Source organism: Schistocerca americana, chromosome 1, assembly GCF_021461395.2.
Source record: "Schistocerca americana isolate TAMUIC-IGC-003095 chromosome 1, iqSchAmer2.1, whole genome shotgun sequence".
NCBI classification, from domain to species: domain Eukaryota; kingdom Metazoa; phylum Arthropoda; class Insecta; order Orthoptera; family Acrididae; genus Schistocerca; species Schistocerca americana.
This window is the reverse complement of record NC_060119.1, coordinates 291227424-291242093: the sequence shown is the minus strand read 5'-3', so window position 1 is coordinate 291242093 and position 14670 is coordinate 291227424. Positions and strand designations below refer to the sequence as shown.

Here is a 14670-nt window from a genome sequence, read left to right as displayed (position 1 = left end):
GTCATGTCAGATAGTTTTATATTCTGACAGAATGTAAGTAACGTACATTTATCTCCAGTTTTTATAATTGAGCTACTTTCTTAATAAAATGTTTGCTTAATTATGTATATACACCCTGTGCTTCACTTTTGTATTTTTGTGTTTAGGTAACTTTGCAGTGTTACTTGAAATAGTAACAATAAATATTTTATACAGGCAACGGCGACTATGATGTCTTTTAAGAAATATTATATGACTGTGAATCCCAACCATGAGAAGTTGTTCAACGAAGTGTTCAGTCTTCTGCAACTTTCCCTTATAACCGTCTTAACACAAGTGACTTTATTATACACTGAACAAACAAGTCAAGCTCTACGTTGCGTTTTTTTGAAACATAAAAGATGTTTACCATCTACAAACTAGCTTGCTTTAGTTGTGTGACTGACGTAATGCGTTTGATGGAAAAATTGTAATGAGAGTACCACGAACCCATTTTACTTTATTTGTAGAGCTTGCAGTGAGGAAATTGAAAAGAATGCAAAAAAGATGAAAATATACAGATTCCTCCCCAAATTTTCAAGGTGATAGTACGTATTTCAGAGCTAAAATCTGTTGAGCATGCAGTTGGCGTGAATGTACTCGCGAACGTGGAGTTGTTCTGTTTGTGACTCCTTGCGGACGGAAGGTGAGACGTGCGGGCCGCCGGATGCCGCAGGTTCGTGCCGGAGTCTGCGCGTTGGCTGCTGACGCAGGGCCGGCCGGAGGAGGCGAAGCAGATGCTGCGGCGCGTCGCGGCGGTCAACGGCGTCGCGCCCCCGGACGCCCTGCTGGAGCGCATGCTGCCCGCCGAGAAGCCGCCCAAGGACGCCAGGCAGCCCTCGCTGCTCGACCTCATGCGATACCCCAATATGCGGCGCCGCGCGCTCAACATCTTCTTCAACTGGTTAGCACTTATCTTTCTTACGTTACATCTACCTCTCCATCTCCCTCTTCCTCTACCTCCTGATCTTCGCCACCGACCTCCTGAGCCTCATCCATATCTCCTCCTCCTCCTCCTCCTCCTCCTCCTCCGTGTCTCCTCCTCCTCATCATCACTGTGAAATACACTTGACGTCATGGTAGTTAGCAGACTTGTTTACATCACACACATCCTAGAAGACTTTTACAATGAAATGACTATAAAATATTCTCAGTATCCAAGTCGTATCTCTTTGCATAAAAACAGCGTTTTCAATGAGTGAGTGTTCCGCTATTGTCATGAGTAAAAAACATCCGTCAGGACTGGAGGGTGGGACGGAGCTAGTTAAGTAATTTTTCACTTTATTAGTTATAGCTCCTCAACTATAATTCTTAATGGTTTGTTACACATACTGATGGGTAGGTAATTTATCCCTTTGCAAAAGTGTCCATAGTAATTTATTTCTAACAAGTCGCATTTAAGAGCTAGAGCTGTTTAAATTCCAACAGTCAAGTACGCTCAACGTACCCCCCCCCCCCCCCCCCCAGACGTGAGGTAAGATGAGCAAGGGTATGGAGCAAATTGAGCAATTAGAAATCTAGGCAAACCATGGGTTCAATGTTACTTCGACATGAAATAGAATTTTTGTTTGACAATCGGCTTTTTATTTATAGTCTTTTAATGACGTTACAGTAAAACTAAAAGTAATTTTCTTTTAATAATAAACAAAACTAGAATCGATAAAACACTAACATATCATAAGACTATCTTATGGATTAGACTCAGACTTTCTGTTCAAAATCAGACTTGCATGTTTATGTAATTATCTGGTATACCAGATTACTTTCGTTCTAAGTCAAAGGGTTTGGTTCAGCAACTATTGCTCAACTAACCCCACCCCACCGCAGCCCAACCCAAGCACGCCCGGCTAGCCGCGCGGTCTAACTCACTGCCTCCCGAGCGGGTAGGAATGCCGGTCCCCAGCGTGAATCCGCCCGGCGTATTAGTGTCGAAGTCCGGTGTGCCAGCTAGCCCGTGGTTGGTTTTTAAGGCGGTTTTCCATATACGTCGGAGAATGCGAGCTGGTTCCCCTTATTCCGCCTCAGTTACACTGTGTCGGCGATTGCTGCGCAAACACCGTCTCCACGTATGTGTACACCATAATTTCTCTACCCCGCAATTCGAGTTACTCATCCGGTATGAGACGTTCCCAGGGCGGGGGGGTGGGGTTGGGGGGAGGGGTGGTCCACTCGGGGCCGAACCGCATAATAAACCTGGGTTCGGTGTGGGGCGGCGGTGGGGTGGGTGGGTGGGTGGGTGGGTGGACTGCTGTAGCCTGTTGTGGGCTGCCGGCCAGGCGTTACAGTCTGGAACGGCGCGACTGCTACGGTAGCAGGTTCGAATCCTGCCTCGAGCATGGATGTGTGTGATGTCCTTAGGTTAGTTAGGTTTAAGTAGTTCTAAGTTCTAGGGGACTGATGACCTCAGATGTTGAGTCCCATAGTGCTCAGAGCCATTTGAACCATGTTTTTGTTGTGGGGTTGTGAACCACTGAGGGCTGCGGCGGGACGAAGCCTCTCCGTCGTTTCTAGTTGTCTCGTTTAATACAGTACAATACAAACCCCTACCCAAAAATTTAAAATAAAAGCGAGGTTATGAAACAATGGTTAGAATTACATCCAAAATTTGTATACATATAAAAAAATATACTAAATTTATATAAGTTTAACACTTACCTGATGGAAACGGATAAAGTTTGGCAAGTGCATAAGAAATATTCTCGTTTACGATTATTTTACTTTTTGATCGCAAAGTAAACAATGCCGGCGTGTACTCACTCGATCGCAAGTCGCCACTGGCGGTCGCGCGACGGGTTCCCTCCCACGACCGCTTCTTTCCGCAATTTGATGCATTAGCGTGCGGTGAATAGTTTCGCAGATATTTCGTTAGCCCAATGTACCCTTATGCTCCACCAGCCCCGCCCTCCCCTATTCTATTTTCCTGTATAGTTATTTCAACTCTTCACGAAGGGGCGGGCTGATGGTGGATATAACCGCTTTTCAAAAAAATGTTCAAACGTGTGTGAAATCGTATGGGACGTAACCACTAAGGTCATCAGTCCCTAAGCCTAACCTAAATTATCCTAAGGACAAACAGACACACCCATGCCCGAGGGAGGACTCGAACCTCCGGCGGGACCAGCCGCACAGTCCATGACTCTAGCGCCCTAGACCGCTCGGCTAATCCCGCGCGGCACCGCTTTGCAACCACAGATTACACTGAAAGCTTACAATACGTAAAAACAGATTGAGTGATGATTTAAAAGCTGCTGTGGTGGACCATATTTACGATTTCTAAAAGATGATTAACTGAAGACTTTGAAAAACAAACTGGTGGACAATATTGATCGCTTTAAAAATTTGTAGATTCCTTTATATCGCACTAAAAATGAAATTATTGATGATAATGTGAATGTTGCTATGGTGTAAAGGTGATGCTGTCAATGCATGAGAATAGTCATGGCTCTGACGAAGATGGAATGATGAGTGTGACTACGGGGCCCTATGGAACCACAGGAAGCGACTGAAATTCAGCAGGATGGAAGTGGGAGGTAGGGAAGAATGGAAGGAAGGAAGGAAGGAAGAAAGGAACGAGCTTAGTGACTGCGGTTGGAAGAGGGGTATGTCTTGGGACGGATCGCATCGTTCGCAAGGGGAGTTCGTTGAAATTTTGGTGACTCTTACCGCATATCTGGCGCCTTTGGTCAGCTGTCGAACTGAGAGATACTCTGGCTGACCAAGTGAATGAAACGATGCAGCCGGCCGAAGTGGCCGCGCGGTTCTGGCGCTGCAGTCTGGAACCGCGAGACCGCTACGGTCGCAGGTTCGAATCCTGCCTCGGGCATGGATGTGTGTGATGTCCTTAGGTTAGTTAGGTTTAACTAGTTCTAAGTTCTAGGGGACTAATGACCTCAGCAGTTGAGTCCCATAGTGCTCAGAGCCATTTGAACCATTTTGAAACGATGCATGAAAACGAATAACACTGCTATGTTCTGTTCAAACTAATGAACAGATAACTGCTACTTCTGCATGGCAGTCAGTGCCTACAAGAGGCGGTCGCGAACAGTGTCGACAGCGGCAGCTGATGGTTCGTCCCGAAGTTCACACAGATTGAAGCAGACGTGGCATCGGCCAGACCTATGCCCAGGGTGGCACCACAATCTGGTCGTCTTCAGACTTAAAAGGAAAAAAAAAAGAGCCGTCTGCGTTGGTGGCCGAGGAGATACACACTACGTGAAGTATATACCTGACCACTTTCTTTTTCTCACAGGCGTTTCCTTTACTTGTACAGTCCCAACAGTAGGAATGATGGTTTACTCTGTTTCCATACGCCTCTCACGAGCAAGAAGACGGCAAGTAAAACTTCAGCAGTTTTTAACGGATGTTGGCACTAAGTAATTTATTAATTTCTCACAAAATGACGGCAACCGAAATCTGTTTCCAGATTCCGGTTCCTCAGTACGTTAGGAATCATTTTCGTAAAGCTTCTTTTCTGTAAAAATTTTCTTTCATAGTTTAACTCGCGATTGAATTTTTAAGTACCTCTAAATAAAATTAATACGTAAATTATGGATACGGCGTCAGGTTGTTAATTAATAAAGCTTCATGATTTCATCAGCTGATTTGTTGCCCACTATTTGTTCCCGGACACGCGTTGCTGTGGCTCGATCTGGATAATTGGAAAAAAGGAAAGAGAAAGCACATGTTTCTAATATGTGTGGGAATTGGATGTACGTCCTTCTCTCCTCCTTCGCACTTTCTCAGTCCATTTCCTCCGACTCCTCTGTCCATCTCCTCTTCCCCCCTCTCGCTGATTTTGAGCCTTGATTATTGTTACTGCAAATTCAGATTCCGTAGTAGTATTCACACCAAAAGTCGATAAGCTATAAATACAATATATATATATATATATATATATATATATATATATATATCAAAAAACGTTTTGCATCAACTCTGTTTCGCGAGTTCCGGAACCTGTACAGAAAATTGGATGAATATAAACATCATTTCCGCCGTTTTTATTGTCGTGAAAACCACATATTTCATGTTATACCACCATACTGTGAGACCTTCAGAGGTGGTGGTCCAGATTGCTGTAAACACCGGTACCTCTAGTACCCAGCAGCACGTCCTCTTGCGTTGATGCATGCCTGTATTCGTTGTGGCATACTATCCATAAGCTCATCAAGGCACAGTTGGTCCAGATTGTCCCACTCCTCAACGGCGATTCGGCGTAGATCCCTCGGAGTGGTTGCTGGGTCACGTCGTCCATAAATAGCCCTTTTCAATCTATCCCAGGCATGTTCGATAGGGTTCATATCTGGAGAACATGCTGGCCACTCTAGTCGAGCGATGTCGTTATCCTGAAGGAAGTAATTCACAAGATTTGCGTGATGGGGCGCGCGAACTGTGGTCCATGAAGACGAATGCCTCGCCAATATGCTGCCGATATGGTTGTACTGTCGATCGGAGGATGGCATTCGCGTATCGTACAGCCGTTACGGCACCTTCCATGCCGACTAGCGGCGTACGTCGGCCCCATATAATGCCACCCCAAAACAGCAGGTAACTTCCATCTTGCTGCACTCGCTGGACAATGTGTCTAAGGCGTTCAGCCTGATCGGGTTGCCTCCAAACACGTCGCCGACGACTGTCTGGTTGAAGGCATATGCAACACTCACCGGTGAAGAGAACGTGATGCCAGTTCTGAACGGTCAATTCGGCATGTTGTTCGGCCCATCTGTACTGTGCTGCTTGGTGCCGTGGTTGCAAAGATAGACCTCGCCATGGACGTCGGGAGTGAAGCTGCGCATCATGCAACCTATTGCGCACAGTTTGAGTCGTAACACGATGTCCTGTGGCTGCACGAAAAGCTTTATTCAACATGGTGGCGTTGCTGTCAGGATTCCTAAGCGCCATAATCCGTAGGTAGCGGTCATCCACTGCAGTAGTAGTAGTAGTAGTAACCCTTGGGCGGCCTGAGCGAGGTATGTCATCGACAGCTCCTGTCGCTCTGTATCTCCTCCATTTCCAAACAAGATCGCTTTGGTTCACTCCGAGACGCCTCGACACTTCCCTTGTTGAGAGCCCTTCCTGGCACAGAGTAACAATGCGGTCGCGATCGAACCCCGGTATTGACCGTCTAGGCATGGTTGAACAGACCACACACGAGCCATGTACCTCCTTCCTGGTGGAATGACTGAAACTGATCGGCTGTCGGGTCCCCTCCGCCTAATAGACGCTGCTCATGCATGATTGTTTGCATCTTTGGGCGGGTTTAGTGACATCTCTAAACAGTCACAGGGACTGTGTACGTGATAGGGTATCTACAGTCAACGTCTGTCTTCAGGATTCCCGGGAACCGAGGTGATGCGAAACTTTTTTTGATGTGTGTGTGTATATATATTTTATAAGTTACATACATTAAAAATACAGGGTGTTACAAAAAGGTACGGCCAAACTTTCAGGAAACTTTCCTCACACACAAAGAAAGAAAATATGTTTTGTCGACATGTGTCCCGAAACGCTTACTTTCCATGTTACAGCTCATTTTATTACTCATCTTCAAATCACATTAATCATGGAATGGAAACACACAGCAACAGAACGTACCAGCGTGACTTCAAACACTTTGTTACAGGAAATGTTCAAAATGTCCTCCGTTAGCGAGGATACATGCATCCACCCTCCGTCGCATGGAATCCCTGATGGGCTGATGCAGCCCTGGAGAATGGCGTATTGTACCTCAGCCGTCCACAATACGAGCACGAAGAGTCTCTGCATTTGGTACCGGGGTTGTGTAGACCAGAGCTTTCAAATGCCCCCATAAATGAAAGTCAAGAGGGTTGAGGCCAGGAGAGCGTGGAGGCCATGGAATTGGTCCGCCTCTACCAATCCATCGGTCACCGAATCTGTTGTTGAGAAGCGTACGAACACTTCGACTGAAATGTGCAGGAGCTCCATCGTGCATGAACCACATGTTGTGTCGTACTTGTAAAGGCACATGTTCTAGCAGCACAGGTAGAGCATCCCGTATGAAATCATGATAACGCGCTCCATTGAGCGTAGGTGGAAGGACATGGGGCCCAATCAAGACATCACCAACAATGCCTGCCCAAACGTTCACAGAAAATCTGTGTTGATGACGTGATTGCACAATTGCGTGCGGATTCTCGTCAGCCCACACATGTTGATTATGAAAATTTACAATTTGATCACGCTGAAATGAAGCCTCATCCGTAAACAGAACATTTGCACTGAAATGAGGATTGACACATTATTGGATGAACCATTCGCAGAAGTGTACCCGTGGAGGCCAATCAGCTGCTGATAGTGCCTGCACACGCTGTACATGGTACGGAAACAACTGGTTCTCCCGTAGCTCTCTCCATACAGTGACGTGGTCAACGTTACCTTGTACAGCAGCAACTTCTCTGACGCTGACATTAGGGTTATCGTCAATTGTACGAAGAATTGCCTCGTCCATTGCAGGTGTCCTCGTCGTTCTAGGTCTTCCCCAGTCGCGAGTCATAGGCTGGAATGTTCCGTGCTCCCTAAGACGCCGATCAATTGCTTCGAACGTCTTCCTGTCGGGACACCTTCGTTCTGGAAATCTGTCTCGATACAGACGTACCGCGCCACGGCTGTTGCCCCGTACTAATCCATATATCAAATGGGCATCTGCCAACTCCGCATTTGTAAACATTGCACTGACTGCAAAACCACGCTCGTGATGAACACTAACCTGTTGATGCTACGTACTGATGTGCTTGATGCTAGTACTGTAGAGCAATAAGTCGCATGTCAACACAAGCACTGAAGTCAACATTATCTTCCTTCAATTGGGCCAACTGGCGGTGAATCGAGGAAGTACAGTACTTACTGACGAAACTAAAATGAGCTCTAACATGGAGATTAAGCGTTTACGGACGCATGTCCACATAACATATTTTCTTTATTTGTGTGGGGGGAATGTTTCCTGAAAGTTTGGCCGTACCTTTTTGTGACACCCTGTATATAGCCTAGGTCTGCCGAAATGTTCATTAGAGTATTGTGTAAAAATTTGGAGTAAAACAGTCAAGAACTTTTTGAGATTTTCAGTAATAACTTTTACATTTCCATACTACATATTTACTTGCATATTACATACATAAAAACGCGCTTAATCAAATTCAACGTTGTATCAAAATTTCAGAGCAATGTGTGAAGAAATTTCAGGAGATTTAAGATTTTGAACAAACGAATATATTCCTACGCGATTCTTTGTTTGCGTACTGCTTCTGTGGCCGCCCGCGCGCCCGTGTCTGGACTTGGCGATTTAGGGAAGGTTCGTAAGATGTGGTGTTAAAAGTAGCCTCCTTAATGACATATAGTGTGTTTTATGTGACGAACCTTGGTTGGTTGTATGGAAGGAGAAAAGGAGCAAAATGAGATTAGAAATTGTGATATAGAGTTAAGTGACAAACTGCGTAAAGCAAATGCTCTGCTGTTACTTGTACTTCACCTGTGCGAAATGCAAGCTCAGCGGCTGCCGTCGTGCTGCAGGTTCGTGAACAACGTGACGTACTACGGGCTGTCTTGGAACACGTCCAGCCTGGGCGGCAACGAGTACCTCAACTTCTTCATCTGCGGCGCGGTCGAGATCCCGGCCTACACGTTCCTGCTGCTTACGTTGAACCGCTGGGGCCGCAAGAGCATCCTGTGCGGCAGCATGCTGGCCGGCGGCGCCGTGCTGCTGCTCACCGCCGCCGTCCCCGAAGGTCAGCCCTCAGCCACGCTCGCAGCCGCTCAACAGTGCCCGCGTGCGAGGATCGGGTGGCTTCTGGCAACTAGGACTCGGCATGCAAACGATTTGCATCTCAAACGTGAAAAGCGCTCGCAGTGGGACAGTTTCGGAACGTAGTTTGTATCTACGCATCACGTGCCCCTTTAGAAATACGGACTACAAGCGGTGAAATTCGAAGCTGCAAACATAAAAACACAGCAAGAAACACTCTTGCATTGCTATATTGATTCTTTAGTTCCTTCTTGGTGGAACAGCGTAATAATAAATTAAAAGCACAATACTGTGTATGTTCCACAGTGCATTCAACTAACCGGTTTTGGGCCTACGAGACTATTGTCCGACTTCAACTGATTAGCATCGTGAAAGAAATACACAAGAATGGAAAAGATTGTGAACACCTATTTTTTTATGTTAGACACCATTCAGTCTTGCTGCGTAATAATAACCTTTCTTCACTCATTATCCGCTTCTTTTAGTGTAACTTCACTTTTCCTATTCCTTTTAGCTTGCCATTAAACTTTACATCTTTATGTCTCTGCCAGCAGGACAATGCAAATTGTCACACAGCTCGCAGTGTACATGCTTGGTTCTAAGAGCACCAGGATGAGGGCACCATACTCCTCTCGCTATCAAACTCCCCTAACGCAAAGTCAATAGAAAATCTGTGGCACCACCTCAATGGGGCTGCTTTCACCATGGATCCTCAACTGAGAAACCTAGGGCAGTTGACCGCGGGACTGGAGTCGGCGTGGCTCCACATTCTAGGCACCTCCCCGGATCTCATTGACACTCTTCCTGCACGTCCCCATTGGCTAATGTTGTTATTTAGGCTTTTGACAGAGGGCCGCAATGTGACTGGACAGTGTATGTATGATCCAAGTTTAATCGGTTTGTTACATGGAAGTGACACATTATGCGAAAGTTACCTTGGCCCTTAAATGTTGCTTATGAGCGTATCTGTAAGCATTACGGAGCAAAGTAAGAGAATGAATGAAAAACACCATATTGCCTATGTTGTATAGGATTAATTCATTTCGCCGGCCGCAGTGGCCGAGCGGTGCTAGGTGCTTCTGTTTGGAACCGCGCGACCGCTACGGTCGCAGGTTCGAATCCTGCCTCGGGCGTGGATGTGTCTGATGTCCTTACGTTAGTTAGCTTTAAGTAGTTCTAAGTTCTAGGGGACTGATGACCTCATGACCTCAGATGATAAGTCCCATAGTACTCAGAGCCATTTGAACCATTAATTCATTTCGGTAACCGGTTTCTACTTACAAGGCCATCAACACACTGACTAGTCGCCTAAGAAGTTATAGTACTTGTAAGCAACATTGCAAAATGTGCTATTCATCCAGACTGAGACACCAACACTGTGGGGGTATAATAATGCGAGTTGTCATGATGTTACAAATATGAAGCTGGCGTTCGCTTTGTCATCTGGCCTAAACTTTAGCTTTTGGTGGACTTTTTCGTCGGAAAAGCCATCTTGCGTGATTTACGGGAGTATCAATAATTCTGATTATAGTTTAAAGTGTAAAGCAATCACATTTCATTTATAAGTGGACTCGTTCGAACAAAATTTTTTATATGCATCACTTTTGGTTGCGCTGTTTACTTTTACTGTAGTGGTTTCATTTCTGCCATTTGACTTTCGATGTCCTATTGGTCCATTCGAGGACTTCTGTGGGTGAACGCTGTGAAATGGAAAGAGCGGAAATCCACCAAGCGTAGCACAATATATTCTCAGCATTCTCGGAAACAGAACATCGACCGAACATCAGTTTCGTCTGTCTTAAGGAAAATGTTGCATCACGAAGCCAGCCTTTTTATATCACATATCTCTCTTCTTGGTTATTCCAAAAGTATAATGATTTCTGTTATCTATGGCCTGTGGTGCACCGTTTTTGCGTCGACGTCAGTTTTAGATAACGCGATTTTGCCGTGCCTGGTATAGTTTATCCATGGCAGCACGCAAACAGTTCACGATCTGTGCCATTTGGAAAGTGGTTCCAGCCTTATTCCGAAAGCCAATGATCATTCCCTTTAGGTCGTCAGGCGAATCGCTTCGTTTCAGCATTACGCCAATTTTTGCACTGTTTGCAGCGTCCTCCCAACACGCTTAATATACCTTCCACTGGTAGTGCTGTCACCTGCCATCTGTGAGTGGTTATTGAGCGTTGACGTCGACCATAGGCAGTGGTCATATTAAAGTGACTGAACTATGTAGAACGAACTGCTATAATATAGTACAAAAACGTGACTGAAAGAAATACTCAACGACACGAACAGAAATGACAGTCTTATTCAGAGACAATAATTAAACTGAAGTCACCACAGTGCTTAAAGTACTGTGTTCGTGATGGTACTCTCGACATTACAAAATGCGGGACATAGTTCTTAATAGGCAGTGTGATCATCATGGACGGCAATGCCGGCTCTGTAACTTGTACCCGTGCTGCCAACGAGGTTGGTATGGAGTTCTAGTGTTGAGGTGATCCATTCGTCCACTATCGTTGTTGGCAACCGGTGGACGGTTGTTGGTGCACGTGGACTTCCTGCCATACATCTCCCCAACGCGTCGCACATGTGCTCCATGGAATATAAGTCGGGGCAACGGGCAAGCCACTGCATTCGCCGAACATACTCTTATTTCCAAGAGCTGTTCCATCTGCGCAGTTCGATGTGATCGCGTCCTGGCATGCATAAAAAATGAATTCAGGACCGAATTCACCCCTGAAAGGACTCGTGGTAAAGCAGTATAGTGTCACAATAACATTGACCGGAGTGTGTACTGTGTGGAAAGACTTAGAGATCAGTACGCCCACGCAACATTATACCTCTTCATATCCTAACAGCTGGACCAATAGTTCGGCAGTGCTGGACGTACCGTCATATACCGAGAGATGGGAACATACAGTTCGAACATGATCGCTTTGGTGGTCCAGGTCTTACCGCGCGGGAATGCATGATCTTGCGTGGTCGTACTGACTTCCAGATCTTTGAACACGGTACTCTCACTGAGTATTATTGTGACACTGTATTCCTTCTCTGTATACTTCGTTTCAGAAATGCATTCAGCCATGATGTCTTTTTTATGGATGATAATGCGCGCTCACATGGAACAGCGCAGGTAGAGGAGCTGTTGGAATGAAAGCACATTCATGCTCATAAATTAATGATAATTGCAGAATGTGGTGCCACACAACGTGGCACTACACAAAACTGGCGCTAATAGCATAGGCACATAGGGAACACACACGACACAGATATGCAAGTCCACAGTATTGGTGACAAGTTGAGAAAAACGTCCCGAAACACACGTGCTACAAAACGCCACTGTTTCCTGCGCATGTACCCCGACACCAGTATGGGATATGATAACCATGCACACACATACAGGCCGCACAACCGGTTGGCATACTCTGGATCAGGTGGTCTAGCAGCTGCTGGCCTCCCATTCTTACACCAGTGCCTGTCAGAGCTCCTGAAGTGTCCTAAGGGTTTGAAGACGTGCAGCGATACGTCCAGCGAGAGCATCGCAGATGTGCTCGATGGAGTTTAGGTCTGGAGAACAGGCAGGCCACTCCATTCGCCTGATACCTTCTGTTTTAAAGTATTCTTCCTCTTTGGCAGCTCGGTGGGGCCGTGCGTTATCATCCATCAGGAGGAAGGTGGGACCCACTGCACCCCTGAAAAGGCGGACATACTGGAGCAAAATGACGTCATGATGCACCTGACCTGTTACAGTTCCTCTGTCAAAGACATGCAGGGGCGCACGTGCACCAATCATAATCCCAAATCACACCATCAAACCACGACCTCCATACTGGTCCCTTTCAAGGACATTAAGGGATCACGCCAGATGAAAACCCGGCGAGAATCACTGTTCAGACTATACCTGGACTCGTCCGTGAACATAACCTTGGACCACTATTCCAGTGGCCATGTACTGTGTTCTTGACACCAGACTTTATGGGTTCTCCTGTAACCAGGGGTCAGTGGAACGCACCTTCCAGGTCTCCAGGCGAATAAACCATGTCTGTTCAGTCGTCTGTAGGCTGTGTGTCTGGAGACAACTGTTCCAGTGGCTGCAGTAAGGTCCCGAGCAAGGCTACCTGCAGTACTCCGTGGCCATCTGCGAGCACTCATGGTGAGATATCGGTCTTCTTGTGGTGTTGTACACTGTGGACGTCCCGTACTTTAGCGCCTGGACACGGTCTCTGCCTGCTAGAATCGTTGCCATAATCTTGATCACACTTTGTGGCACACGGAGGGCCTGTGCTACAACCTGCTGTGTCTGACCAGCCTCCAGTCGCCCTAGTATTCCAACCCTCATAACGTCATCAATATGTGTTCTCTGAGCCATTTTCAACACACATTCACCATTAGCACGTCTGGAAACGTCTGCACACTTACTCGCTGCACTGTACTCTGACATACACCAACACACCTCTGCGAATGTGGACTGCTCCCAGCGCCACCGTGCGACGACCGCAGGTCAAATGCACCGCATGGTCATACCCCGAGGTGATTTAAACGCGAAAACCGCCCACCAGAGCGTTGTTGCACCATGTGTCAGCATTAACCTTAATTTATGAGCATAAATGCATATTCAGCCCCCCCTTCCCTTGACTTAAATCCCGTCGACTATGTGCAGGATGCGTCGAGCAGACGTTTTGCAGCACGTCCGCATGCACCAACGGCCACCTGGGTGTTGTCAACCATAATGGCGGAGAAATGGAGTACCCTACCAAAAACACTCATTGCCGGCCTTGCTGCCAGAACAGGAGCACGTTACAGAGCATGCATTGCCATCAGTGGTGGTCACACACCATGTTAAGAACCAAGCACCACTTTTTTGTACTGTGTGAGGGACCATCATGAATACGCAATGGCTTCAGTGTAATTATTGTCTTCGAATGAAATTGTCATTTCTGTTAGTCTCATTTCCTTCACTTACTTTCTGTATTAAACTGTAGCAGTTCCACGTATGGTCAAAGTATCATAGAGCTATGTTATTTGACATGACACATCATGCGAAAGTTAATTTTGTTTTTCAGTTCTGTATACCAGCGTACGCCACGGTCAGATGCCTTATCCCAGCCCAATCAGTCTGTAGTCTTTCATGAACACATAAGATAACGTCATTAATACCATATACTGCGGAACAGAAAAGTGATTTCATTATAAATGGGCGGCGCGTGCTTTGTTTACATATCTAAGTTAGAGAATAGCTAGTGTACTCCTTCAAGAAGGCCCAGAAGGAATGTGACTGTATAATAATCGATGGCAAAATAACAACGTTGACAGAAATTGACAAAAGTGTGTACAGAATGACAACACATGGAGCTTACCTCATTAAATAATGCTTATATTATTAAAATGTTTTAATGTAATGTTTAGTTATAATAAAGTGATTTAATATCATTTGTTCAGATCACTGCTACGTATATCGCTTTAACATAACTCCCAAGGAATTGCAAATCAGAAAAATATAGTAAATGAAAGCATATGTTCGAAAATTTGGGAAGTGATTATCATGCAATTAATTTAAGAACTATGATAGCAACAAGTTTTCGTAACATTGACATAATTTACGTGACATAAAATAAAAGTGTGCAATAATAATAATAATAATAATAATAATAATAATCGTCATCAGTATCTCACTAACCACTATGGTTGTGAACACAGGTCTGGGAAAGCATGCGACTGAAGACAATTTTTTTTTTTTCATTTTGATGTAGCTTGTAAATTTTTGAGTTGCCTTTTTTTCCGAGACTTTTGCTTTTCATGCTACTTTATTCTCCTAAAGCTAGCTCTGAAATTTGAAAATTGATTTATGCAAAAATACAAACGCTTGTGCCATTTTTACTTTAAGTTTTTTT

At 45.5% G+C, this 14670-nt stretch overlaps 1 protein-coding gene across 5 annotated transcripts in view; it reads left to right on the top strand.

Annotated features, from left to right (window-relative positions):
- Nucleotides 1-14670, top strand: part of LOC124622113 (organic cation transporter protein-like) — a 252790-nt gene that overhangs the window by 217458 nt on the left and 20662 nt on the right. For all 5 annotated transcript variants that reach the window (XM_047147742.1, XM_047147752.1, XM_047147760.1 and 2 more), the window contains exons 7-8: nt 695-922; nt 8545-8759. In XM_047147742.1, the coding sequence (XP_047003698.1) occupies nt 695-922; nt 8545-8759 (443 nt within the window). The remainder of the gene's footprint in view (nt 1-694; nt 923-8544; nt 8760-14670) is intronic.